The following is a 14,382-nucleotide window of genomic DNA, read 5'->3' as shown; positions in this document are numbered from 1 at the left end:
ACACAAAAAAGACAACATATACCATATTCTCACTGTCAACAAAACAACAAACAATAAAATTAACATTAGATAAGGAAGCTTTAGAAAAAAATGACAGCCCTACTTATCTTGGAGTCACCTATGACCCGAGACTAACCTGGAAAAACCAAATAGATAAAACACAGAGTAAAGGCATCCAGAGACTATCCCTCTTGAAAAAATTAGCTGGCACAGATTGGGGAGCAAATCACAACATCCTGAAAAAGACCTATACCAGTTATGTAAGACCTGTACTAGAATATGGTGCCACAGCATGGGGCTCAGCAGCCCAAACCAACCTTAGAAAAATAGACAAGGTTCAAAATATTGGTCTAAGGATAATGACAGGAGCAATCAAAACAACACCCATAAGAGCTATGGAGGAAACCGCTGCCCTGATCTCTCTGGATGAAAGAAGAGAAATAAAAATCCTTTCCCAATTCACAAAATTGGAAACCTTGGAGAGGCACCCACTCAGAACAAAAATCCACAAAACTGGCACAAAAAACCGTCTCAAAAGGACCAATTTCATACAGGAATCTCTAAACCTAAAAAAGAAACACCAACTTGAAAAAATTACTCTGGAATCCTCGATACACTATAATGAATCTCCACCCTGGGACGAAAGCCCTCTTCCTACTATAAGGGACCATATTGAAAACATAAAAAGAAAATCTGATTACAGACCAACAGAGCTCAAGGAAATAGTGAACTGTTTTCTACATACCAATTACCCTAGCAATCAGTGGATCAGAGTTTACACGGATGGCTCATCCCATAAAGCCACCACAAATGGAGGAGCTGGAATACTTATCGAATGGCCAGATGGAGGAAAACTAGAAAAATCCTTTGCAACTGGAGAGCTCTCTGACAGTCACAGAGCAGAAAGGGAAGCACTAGCACTAGCTGCTACCATGCTAGCAAATCATCCAAGTTCCCCTCACAGTCAGATTGTCTTTCTAACAGACGCAAAAACAACCCTCCAAAGCCTGCAAAACTCTGATTCCCCTTATATTAAAAACCTCAGAACAGCACTCACAAAGCTCAACCACAACAGCAAAAAAACTGTCATTCAATGGATACCAGCTCACATACAACTAGCAGGAAATGAGAAGGCTGACACACTCGCCAAGAGTGGGAGAACAAACTCACAAGTAAACTCTGCTCTCTATCCAGAAGAAATGAAGAAATTAATTGTAGATAAAATAAATGAGAAATGGACGAGCTCCCATCCAAATCACAAGAAAGATGATGCTTACTATAAGCTATCCCGACAAGACCAGCGTCTAATCTTTCGACTCAGGACCGGACACAACAGAATGCGACAACACATGTTCCGGAAGCTCAAAATTGGAACCAGTGAAATCTGCCCATGTGGAGTATCACCAGAAAATGCCGACCACGTCCTCCAAAACTGCTCTCTCTACCAAGAGGCCCGTATAAGACATTGGCCCCAAATCACCCCAATAGAAAGAAAACTATATGGAGAGCTCCCTGATTTGGAAACCACTGCGCAGTTCATCTCATGTATTGGTCTAGTCATATGAACACTCCAACATAACAATGAGAACGATGAAGAAGAAGAAGAACGCTGATTTATTCTTACTAGTCTAAATCTACTACAAATACATGACTGATCCAAACTAACTGATACTATTACACTGAATATAAGCTTTGTTTTTGTTTTTAAAGTATTTTTATAAGATTTTCTTGTTTTACATGCTCTAAAACATTCTTGCCATATTCTTCATTTTGATTAACGATTCACCATCAAAATGTGTTTGGGTTATTACCATTTTTACGATTGTGGTGTAGGGTTTCTCTCTCTCTCTCTCTCTCTCTCTCTCTCTCTCTCTCTGTGTTTGTGTGGGTATGCGTTTTGCAATCTTTTGAAGTCCGCATGTGGTTGATTATACAAGCGTTTCTGCATACGTAATAAATCACGAATCGATTTAGAGCTAAAGCTCTTTAAGCTCCAGTGTGACAGGATGTTTGACAAGTAGAATATCAAGCTCTATATGTTGTTGTATTTAAAGGGTGTGTATAAATGTAACATGTCCCTATCCTCATATTAATTTTACAAAATATTACTTGAGAAAAGTAGGACTCTATTTCTGAACATTTGAGATCCCTCGATGAGATTTTCAAACAATTTTCCCAAGTCATTGTGTTCATGGCCAGAGAGACGAGTGTTAGACTTGCAGTTGCTCGGAGTGTTACCAAATAAAACAAATGTTTACACTGTTGTAATCTCTGACTGTATTGTTTTGTGTCTATTCAGACACGATCGACTGGTTAACATTTCAATAGTGTTATTATATATTTCACTGTGCAGATTTAAATTAACATCATAAACATTTCTTTGCTTTAATGCTTTGTGCGTGTTCCTGGGTAAAATATAAGGAACTTTATAGATGTGTTATTTAGTGTCTCAGATAGTATACAAGTAGAAGTGAGAAAAACTGCACCACAGTCGACAAGTTTGTTCTATAGATGTTCTTTTTGCAATGAGCTTCTCAATTTGTTCCATTTACTTCACACTCAGTTTCTGTCTGCTTCAGAGTGCAACATCTTTCAGACAGTTTACTCGCGTGATTCAGAGAGACATTGCAATGTACCCCATGACTTCCAGCAACAATAGTAGGTCGATAGTTGAGTGTGCAAACTGGTGTCTCAGTTCAAGTCCCGAGTGTGAAGCTTTCCTGTACGACACAAGGCATTCTTCCTGTCACCTGGGACGTGGCCTATGGAGAAACAATGTGACGTTTTCCTTTCTTAACTACCTGTACTCTACAGGTGTCTTCTACTGCCCGACTGACCGTGGCTTCAATGAGGTGGCTATCAATAACACAAGACTATGTGCCTTCGTTTCAAACACTACTTTCAACTACACAACTGCCGCAAGAATATGCAAGCAGAAAAACGGATTATTAATGACAGTGAAAACCCCAGAAAGAATTAATCTGTTGAGAGCGCTTATGAAAAATGTTGGATTAGTGTACATAGGTCTGGACGATATTGTCAAGGAAGGAAACTTTGTCTGGTCAGATGGAACTCTTCTTTCTCAAACGGAAATGGCCTTCTTCGATGTGGGTAAGCCATCACCTATAGATGGCACAGAAGACTGTGTTGTGTACGATACTTTGTTAGGTGGTAATGATGTATCTTGTGGTTACTTAATGAAGTACGTATGTGAATTTGTTCCTTGACAACATATATATATATCAAAATTTACATTTTTTTAAAGATAAGTTTGTCATTTTAACTCTCATGTCTGCTTTGTTGACCCTCATTATGTATACCATTGTTCATCCTGTGTAAATTAAATTATTATTATTATTAAATAGGAATTATTCTTTCAATTTTTTGGGTTGCCATTCTTTAAATTAAAATTATTTGCGCAAATTAAAAGTTAGTTAGGTTTTATGAGCTTTAGTCTTTGACAGACTTTTTCTTTAAATCTTCACTGTCTTCGTACATGTATAAGCATTGATTTTTTTTTCTATCGGATCCCGAAAGTGAAAATCCACAATAATTTTTATGTGGTCTATCTGTTCGTCAGTCTGTCTTGTTTAATCTTGAGTATTTTACCCAAGATCTGTGTTGTTTTTTCAGGACTAGCTTATTTCATGTACCCGGCATTTTCCGATACACAATTTCATACACAAAATAATTGTTGAAAAAAATTGTAGTGATTTTAAACTTTAAATGATTACTTAAAAAGGTGTTACTCTAATCAATTTTGAATATTATTTTGTTATGAATGTCACTGTTTATTTTGTGTCTGTTCTAGTTTCTTAAATTTTTCTTGAGTAAAGGGGTCGTTTTTCTCCAAATGGGTATACTTGATTTCTCCAAGCAGCCTTTGTAAAATATTGGTCCTAAATAATGCAATGTTTATAAACGAAAAATCGCATGGCTGCATTATGATGAATGTACGTGTTAGTTCAATATATTTTATAGTACTAGGTAACTATAAATAACCGCATAAATAGACGTAAGTTTATTTTTTTTCTGTAAGATAAAGTCATATGGCAAATTTTTGTTTATATCATAATTCTAAAAAGGAATAATAATAGAATTATACAGTAAAAATAATCACTAAGTTTTTCTTTTAATAGTTTTGAAAGTCTAACTGAGTTTGTGTTTTTGCAGATGTACAGTCCATCTCTTCTAATTGTTTAGAAATGAGTGTAAAAATGTAGGTTTCGATATTTTTAGCCTGAATTTAAGGCAATAACCCCGCAAAAAAAATTTAATGAAAGAAGATTGAGATATACATATATTTTTGTGACGGTACGCACCGGTACGGGGTACCGGCACCTTTTTACAATGTCGGGAAAAATGATTATTTTTCTTGTAATTTAACGTTAATTGTTAATTTATTATTAGTTGAAAGTTAGGCAATCTATCACTGAGTACCGGAGCCTCTTTTTTATTTTTACAAAAAAAAAAAAGCAGTTTATATACTTTCAGCCGACATGCCTGTCAGGTTCTTGTGTTCTTGTATTTATCAAATTATTATTATATATTTCAAATGCGAATATTTATTAATATTAAATATTATTTCAATTTGTATTATTGTTATTATTTTCTGAACTTATAATATTTTGGCTCAAGTTCAGCCTGACAAGCACATCACACACATATAGTTGTAGATAAACTAATAAACCACATGTATGATGTTAAATAACAATAAAATTTATTCTAGTGATATATTTACAAATGACTGATTCATGATGAATGATTAAAATAGTATGAAATATCAATATGTAATAATATGTAATCTAACATGATCCAGTTAATCTCTTTAAATAAAGAACATTCAAATAATTATGAAATACATAATATATTACCTTAACTATAATAGGTAGTTCAATGGATCACATAGACCTTCAATCTCAAAACAACAACTGTTAATATATGTAGATCTAGCCTCTAGATCAGGTACTGTCCACTGACGACAATTCCAAAAAGTAGAAGTTCATAGTTGACACTACACCATCAGGTCTGACCATTGCAACCCGCAGTCTGGAATCTTGAACCTCAGACTCATGTAAGAAGCAACCTGCACACCAAACGACCAACTAGGAAGAAGACCTCAGTCCTGTAGACTGTAGACCTCGAGTTGTACTCTCAATATAGAACTGAGACTGAATAAACAAGTCTTGACACTGAGACTTGACACAGAGTCTAACATATAGACTTGACACTAATATCCCTAAACAGGGGTCAAGATAATGCAACAAGAAAATGTCCAAGGCAAATGCTAAGGCTATCCAATAACAAAAACCAAGGAGAAATTCCAGAGCTCTCAAGACACGTCTATCTGTACCAACGTACAAAACAATGGAGAGACTGTACTAGACGATAAATGACGCAAATCACACACACACTAAATTTACGTCACTAGAAGTTGTGACAAGCAACAAAAGCTCAGTCCTCTAGTCTACACAGAAAATATTAATAGTGTAATGACGTCATCAATATAGTGATCAACGCCGCACTATCAATTAGAGAAATAATTCTACTATACAGTTACATAGATAACTGCGACATTCCCCCTCCTCAACGAACTGGCAATTTTGAAAAAAATTCCAGTTATCATAAAAACTGCAAGAAACTTCTCCAGAAAATCAACTTCACCAAGATCAATACTGCAAATACGTTTCCAAGAATTACAACAAGAGACCTCAAGCTCTCACTGAGAAAAAACAACTGAAAAATCCTCAACAACCAATAATCATCAATGAATACCTCAACAATAAAAAAATCTTCATTATACACTTCAATAGACAAAATAATGTTTGTCTCAAAATTTTACAGTTAAAGTTACAACTGTTTGCATGTTACATAGTTACATTATCAAATTTGATCAATATCAAAATTAATATAACATAAGTACATGATTGCTCAAATGGATCAAAAAAATTATACAAGTCTTGAGCATACATCAGCAAAAACATTTAATTCTCCCTTCAAATGGACAGAATCAAAACAATAATCCTGAAGTGCTAAACACCATCTAGTTATTCTTTTGTTACAATAATTACTATTTGTTATGAATGACAATGCCTTGTTATCGGTCTGAAGATGAAACTTCACTCCTGCCAAATAACGATCTAGCTTTTTGATCGACCATACAATGGCCAGTCCTTCCCGCTCAAGGATAGAGTATTTCTGTTCACGTGGCAACAACTTGCAACTGACAAACTTCACTGGATGTAACACACCATCTCTCATCTGACTAAGTATACCTGAAATGCCTTTATCTGATGCATCTGTCTGCAAAAAGAATGGAAGAGAAGGATCAGGCAATCTTAGAATAGGATAATCACACAAATAAGTTTGTATTCTTTTCAGCGCCACAATACACTCATTACTCCAATCAATTCTCACAGATTTTCCTTTCTTCAATAATTCTGTGAATGGAAACACCAAGTCTGAATAACAAGGTATAAATTTAGAGTAATAGTTAACCAACCCAATTAATGACCTTACTTCCTTCTTAGTACTGGGTGGTTTAAACTCCAGGATCTTCTGAACATTTCTACTATCTGGTTTCACTTCTCCCCGACCTACATTATGTCCCAGAAATTTAATGTTAGTAAAGCCAACCTCTAATTTAGATGGTTTTAGAGTAAATCCATGACTTTTCAATACACCGAAAACATTCTGTACATCTCTAACATGAGTCTCCCAACTTTCGCTAAATATACTGATGTCATCAAAATAAAACAATACATTCTCAATATCTCTTAAAATACTCTTTAAAACTCTATTAAAAACCAAATGGTAAGTAATGAAACATGTAGTGTTCCCCCAGAACTCTAAAAGCTGTATACTCTTTACATTCTTCACTTATAGGTATTTGCCAATACCCTTTGGTTAAATCAACCAAAGTAAAATACTTAGCCCTGTAGAGTTTATTGAATAACTCTTCTTGATCTGGTATTAATTCAGCTGGTATTTGTGTAACACTGTTTAACTTGCGGTAGTCAATGCATGGACGTAGTGTACCATCACGTTTCTTAATAACCACAACAGGAGCGGCATATGATGAATCTGTGGGTCCTATGATACCCAACTTCAACATACTATCAATTTCCTCTTTTAATTTCTCCTTCATATTTATTGGTACCGTATATGGCTTTAATGCTATAGGCTTAGTGCCCAGCAACTTAATCCTAAATTCTTCCACATCTGCTTTACCCGGTATGTCTGATATAATATCTTTGAATTCATCCAGCACCTTCATAATTTCACATCTCTGATTACAGTTTAAATCTGGATTAATCTCCACATTAGATAAAATGTCTTCATTCGTCTGCTTCTTATTGTTGATTTCTAATGTCGGAATGCTTGGTAAAATATCTTCATTTGTCAAGTCTTCATCAAATTCCTCCTCATCATCCACAACAGACACCATATTAGCAGACAAAATACTGTTCTCATTTTCAATATTAGTAACAGTTTCACTTGTATCATCTTTACTTCTGCTATGATATTTCATCAATCTATTGATATGGTAAAGTTTCAACTTATCTCCCTTCTTTACTAGAAAATTGAATCTTGATACCCTCCTTATAACTTTAAATGGTCCTTGCCAATATACAGATAATTTGTTTTCTCTTTGAGGTTTAAGTATCAATACACAATCACCTTCATCAATCTTGCGCAATGTAGAGTATCTATCATACTGAATTTTGTACTTTTGCTTTTTAACCTCACTATTTCTGTTGGCAATTGATGTTACATGAAATAACCTCTCCTTCAAATCCATTAAGTATGAGTAAACATTCCTCCTCTTTGTTTACAAATACTTGTTTCAGAATAGCCAATGGTCCTCTCATCTGTCTTCCATATACCATTTGAAATGGCGATATTCCTGTAGTTTCATTTGGGACCTCTCTATAAGCAAAAAGTGCAGCGCTAACCTTTCTATCCCAATCCTTTGGACTCTCTTGTGTAACTTTCCTTAGAAAACTTTTCAATGAAGAATTGAAACGTTCATTCATCCCATTCGACGAAGGGTGAAAAATAGTTGAGTGCACTATTTTAATATTGTAGAAGTTACACACTTCCTTGTATAAATCCGCAGTGAACTGACTTCCGTTATCACTTAGTACTTCGTGCGGTATACCAATTCTACTGAAGATTGTGTTTAATGCCTCAATCACGGTTTCTGTAGTAATATTTCTTAAAGGTATTGCCTCTGGCCATCTCGTAGCAATGTCAACAAGTGTTAAAATAAATCTGTTCTTGTTCTCGGTAACCTCCAACGGACCAAAAATATCTATTGCCACTTTGTAAAATGGTGTTGTTACTATATTCATATTTCCAAGTTCAACTCTGTCACATCTTCGTGGCATTCTACACCGTTGACAGATATCACAACTCCTAATAAAGTCTTTAACATCTTTATCAACTCCTTGCCAAAAAAAATATTGGTATATTCTTGACTTTGTTTTCCTAACTGACAAATGACCTGCAAGTATACTTTCATGTGCTGTTTTCAAAATTACTTCCCTTTTTGACACTGGAACCACGAGTTGTTTCTCTTCCTGACCTAATTGACCTTTGAATACACGATACAATAATCTATCGAATACCTTGAATCGAACACTTCCATTTTTCTTATTATCCACACTCTTCTCCTTCTGCCTATTCCATAATTCTTGTAATGTAGGATCACTCACTTGTTCTCTTCAAAAATCTTCACAGGATCCAAATAACTTATAACAATCTTGAATAACTTCTGAATGTTTCATAATATCAGCCTCATTCTCTTTTTGTTTCATTGCTCTTGTAACAGCAGCACCAATATGTTCATAATGTTGTTCATCTTGTACATTCCCTATTATTAATTCAGCTACTGGATTTTCAAAACAAGCTACAATATATTTCCCTGTGATATAGTCTGAATTGATGTCAACACATGCCAGTGGATATTCCTTAATAGTTCCATCAATCAATTTTAATTTGTAGCTACCTGGAATTTTGTCTTTGGATTCAATTAAAGAACTTCTTACCCCAATAACACTAGATCCTGAATCACGCAATATAGACACTATTTTATTATTTAATAATCCTTCTTCAAAACGTAATTTCCCTACAGAATTTTTCCTCAATTTCTGATCAACAATAGACATAGTTTCTTTTCTACATGGAGTAAAATATTCTATTTCATCAGCCAGATTAGAATGACAACAACTTTGAATTTTACGTGAACAATTTAGTCATCTCTGCGGACCTGTTTGTTGCACTTTCTTAGACTTTTCTGTGTTTTTCTCCTTAGTATAATCAACACCTGAATAATTCCTTCTGTTATTTCCTCCACCATGGTTCACATTTTTGTAACCTCCTCTCCAATTCCCTCCATCCATTCTCCTTCCTCTAGTATCAAACTGCCTCCTGTAAGTTCCATATGACACATTCCCTGTGCCTAACACGTGTCTTGGTCCATCCTTATTATATGTCACCTGCTTTGGTTTCACTCCGGCTCCACCCACATAACATTCCGTTGACCTGTGACCTACTTTTCCGCACCTAAAACAAGTTATGACTTTCCTGTCACTAGCATAGTTCTGACTTGTGGCTTCAGCAGCTCCCATTACATATACATTTTCCTCCTTACATAATGATTTTGTTGAACTTGCAGTCTTAAAACTTTCAATTACTTGTAGCATGTCTTCTACATTTTCACTTTTATTTAAGATAAGTTGACGATACACTTCTCCTGAAACACTCTCTAATAATCTGTCTGTCACAATCATATTTTTCATGCCTTCTATGGTCTCCTTTACCTCCGCCATCTTCATCCAATTGTCTAGTGCCCTTTTCAAATCTGCTACGTATCCCCTGAAATCATTTTCTTTAGGTCTAATTTGGTGAAATTTCTTCCTACACGTTTTCCATTTATATCAGCCTGACTCATTAGCATAACCTTTACTTCATCATAATTTTCCCTCTTAAACAGATCATCTTGCAGCATGAAATTCTTGAGTTTTGACGTCAATTTGTACGATAAGAACATAGCCCAACTTTTCTTATCAATACAACATCTTGTTGCCACCGCCTCAAATAGAGTCAAAAAGCCAATCAAATCCTCATCTTCCTTCATTTTCTGAAAACTCTTGTCCAACTTATCAATTATATGCCTATGCTTATCCTGAATCTTAGCTTCTCCTTCTTTGTTTTCAGATTTACTTTCTTTCTGCAACTCCTTCTCCACAATTTTCTCCTGAAGTCTAGCCAATTCCAATTCTTCCTGCCTCTTTTTAGCTTCCACTACTTCTCTTTCTTTCCATCGTTCATGCTCCTCCTTTTTAAGCCGTCCCTCCCTATCCAATCTTGCCTGTTCCTCAGCTTTCTGTTCCTTCTTAATTCTTTCTTGTTCAGCTTTCTGTTCTTTCACATAGTTCTGCAAGTCAGCTCCTGTAAACCCCAACGCCTGCCCATCTGCTATAAATTGTGAATTTATAGAAAACCTAGTCTCCATCCTTAGAATTTCCAAACAATATAAGTTTAACAAGTCAAATCGGAAAAACTAATTAGAGCACAAGATATATTATTAGCAACCAAAAAAAAATACACTTAGCTGTGCTTTCTCCTGCGAAGATAGAATCTGCCTCAGCACCAGGAAGATAGAGTAGTGATGACAAGGTACAGCCAGATACACCAGGACAACTTGAGAATCCCGACAAACAGATCACAGCTCCAATTTAAGTCCGACACCAATCAGTTTGGCATGTAACAAAATTATATCTTATTAGTATAAATTTAAAAAAAAAATATTATATATAAGATACAATGTTAGCAATAACAATATGATACAATGGCACCAATAAAGTCTCACACAAAAAATTAATACGGTGCCTTTCCTGAGTAATAAGGTACAATCACATTGTACCGTTATGAATAGTAATGTGACACAAACAGGTGTCTAGAATCTGAAAATATACTTTTACAAGTACAGAAATTTATTTAGCAAATATTCAACTGTCAATAATATAACAAATTATGACTGTTTGGACGAGCCCCCAAAATACTTGTCAGGTTCTTGTGTTCTTGTATTTATCAAATTATTATTATATATTTCAAATGCGAATATTTATTAATATTAAATATTATTTCAATTTGTATTATTGTTATTATTTTCTGAACTTATAATATTTTGGCTCAAGTTCAGCCTGACAAGCACATCACACACATATAGTTGTAGATAAACTAATAAACTACGTGTATGATGTTAAATAACAATAAAATTTATTCTAATGATATATTTACAAATGACTGATTCATGATGAATGATAATAATAGTATGAAATATCAATATGTAATAATATGTAATCTAACATGATCCAGTTAATCTCTTTAAATAAAGAACATTCAAATAATTATGAAATACATAATATATTACCTTAACTATAATAGGTAGTTCAATCAATGGATCACATAAACCTTCAATCTCAAAACAACAACTGTTAATATATGTAGATCTAGCCTCTAGATCAGGTACTGTCCACTGACGACAATTCCAAAAAGTAGAAGTTCATAGTTGACACTACACCATCAGGTCTGACCATTGCAACCCGCAGTCTGGAATCTTGAACCTCAGACTCATGTAAGAAGCAACCTGCACACCAAACGACCAACTAGGAGGAAGACCTCAGTCCTGTAGACTGTAGACCTCGAGTTGTACTCTCAATATAGAACTGAGACTGAATAAACAAGTCTTGACACTGAGACTTGACACAGAGTCTAACATATAGACTTGACACTAATATCCCTAAACAGGGGTCAAGATAATGCAACAAGAAAATGTCCAAGGCAAATGCTAAGGCTATCCAATAACAAAAACCAAGGAGAAATTCCAGAGCTCTCAAGACACGTCTATCTGTACCAACGTACAAAACAATGGAGAGACTGTACTAGACGATAAATGACGCAAATCACACACACACTAAATTTACGTCACTAGAAGTTGTGACAAGCAACAAAAGCTCAGTCCTCTAGTCTACAAAGAAAAATATTAATAGTGTAATGACGTCATCAATATAGTGATCAACGCCGCACTATCAATTAGAGAAATAATTCTACTATACAGTTACATAGATAACTGCGACAATGCCGTATTATTAAAAACACCTCTATGTGAACTTCTCAATCATCTAGAGTCTTAGACAGTCATTATTTTAGACTAGATTTAAGTAGAGTCTAGACCTAGATTTAGTAGGCCTATTATTATAAAAAAAAAATAATAATCAGTCATTATAGACATCATTCGCAATTTTATTATTAGGTCTAGGCATTGAAAGGAAAATCTATTAATAAACTATAATAGATCTAAGTCTAAGTACTAACTTATTAAATAAGTCATTATAAGTAGAAGTATTATAATGAATATTGTATAGATCTAGATTGACTAGATTATAGATAGATCTATAGATAGATCTCTAGTTTAGTAGATTAAGTATAGAGTATAGTAAACGTATTACAGTATTATTAGATCTATGTCTTATGTCTATATCTAATAATCTAATAATTAAAAAACTTTAGTCTTTATTAATATCTAGACTTTTTTCTAATAAAAACTTACTATAGGCATAGCATAGGCTAGACTCAGCAATCTAGTCTCAATATAGAATCTATACTATTACTAGATGTATTCGATTTTTATATATAGATCTAGACTAGAATTATATTATAGATCTAAATATATTAATGGAGAGATGATATGAGGTGTTAGCTAATAGCGTTGCACAAGAAACAAACCTGGGTTTTTCTAAACTCTAATACTTGGTATGTAATAGTAAAACAGCACCTACCTAAATAAATCGTAACTAGCAATCAAAAACATATATTTATTGTAGTTTATATAGGTCTGTGGTTGTATTTTATATAGCCTTCGTAACTTCTTCTATAGAGAAATGACTTTTGTAATTTCTTTTACTGAAAATTGGGCTATTCGCGTCTGACACATATATAATTTTTATGTTCAGCAACAAACCCTATTGTAGGCATAACACAATTTTAAAAGTAGGATTTAGCTCCATTTAAAATTTCTACCAAAACTTACAGACACACCGCCATTGAGGATGACCACTTGCATGAATGAGATGTGGCCATTCAACAACCCCATTGTCTGTATGTCAACTACCAATACGATGTTCGTCCAATCAAATCTGTTTGTCCAGGCTCATATCTTGATTACAACAACCTGACAATTGTGATGTTGCTTGTTCAGGCTGTCTTGAGGTCAACTATGGATGACTGTTGATTTTCAACCAATTACTCTGCAAGCGTTTGGGTATTATTGTTCGGGTATATTCCGTGTAGTTGATCAACAATCCAGACAAAACAAACACATCGGTTTTAACTAGTAAAGAGATGTAGTCAACGCTGATGAACAACTTCACATATATTTATTCTAATAAAAGGCCACAGTAAAAGTCTCTGTCACTAAACACGTCGTTACCCTCAAGGATTATATCGCTAACTGATTTTCCGGTCTCTAACCCAACATATCCCAAACGTCACTAGTCCCGTTTAATATGCGTCTTCTATGGTGCGTCGCTAAATAACTAAACTATAAATAAGGTGTCTAACACAATGAATAAAAGAAAACATTTTTGCCCAGCATACGTCTACTTTGTATGGCCGGATGCAGGATTTATGTTGTTCGTTATATGTAGGTCATAGCTTCTGATACTTTTTACCAACATTAGTTACCAAACTGATGACCCATTAGTGAATCTTTCGGACCTGCATCTGAGTTTGTTTCTCTATTTGTAATCTTGTTTTTAGCACATTTTTTGTCATTTGAGAAACTGTTTTCCTATGTGTATGTGTGTGTATGTCATGTGAGTCTCATCTAATCTCTGCCTGGGGTCTCATCTGGGGCAAGGCCATCAACCAGCGTCTCGGTTCTGGGCGAGTCCCACCATCTGCCCTCATGTCTTGCCTATCTGCTTGCCATCTGCTTCTAAATCGCTTCGCCGTGTATTTTTGGGTCGTCCCCTCTTTCTCGTTTCTTATGGATTCCAGGTGAGTTGCTTGTCTTGCAATGTTGGATGCTGGCTTGCTAAAAACCTTTGTTCTGAGCCACAGTTTCTCATTTGAAATTTTGTTAGGCAAGTAGATCTCTCTCTCTCTCTCTGTCTCTCAGTATCTATGTGTCTGGGTGAGTAACTGATTTTATGTGTGTGTGTGTGTGTTTTTATGTACTATGTGTGACATGTCAGAGTGTGTCCAGGTCTGCTGGAGTTTTGATTTCCAATAAAATGTCAACGATTCATGGCGCATTGTTTACTTCCATTATTTCTCTCTTCAACCAATCGAAATTTTATATTCTATTTCTAT

The 14,382-nt window shown here is 34.8% G+C and overlaps 1 protein-coding gene across 1 annotated transcript; it reads left to right on the top strand.

The window, feature by feature from the left end:
• Positions 1-2,120: 2,120 nt before the first annotated feature.
• LOC129926913 (uncharacterized) lies at positions 2,121-4,475 on the top strand. The gene has a single exon (XM_056033523.1). It carries the CDS (start codon positions 2,526-2,528, stop codon positions 3,225-3,227), a length of 702 nt encoding a protein of 233 aa, XP_055889498.1. The 5' UTR covers positions 2,121-2,525; the 3' UTR covers positions 3,228-4,475.
• The last annotated feature ends 9,907 nt before the right edge of the window (positions 4,476-14,382 follow it).

Source organism: Biomphalaria glabrata, chromosome 6 (genome assembly GCF_947242115.1).
Source record: "Biomphalaria glabrata chromosome 6, xgBioGlab47.1, whole genome shotgun sequence".
Classification (NCBI taxonomy): domain Eukaryota; kingdom Metazoa; phylum Mollusca; class Gastropoda; family Planorbidae; genus Biomphalaria; species Biomphalaria glabrata.
This window is presented reverse-complemented; position numbering and strand designations above follow the sequence as displayed.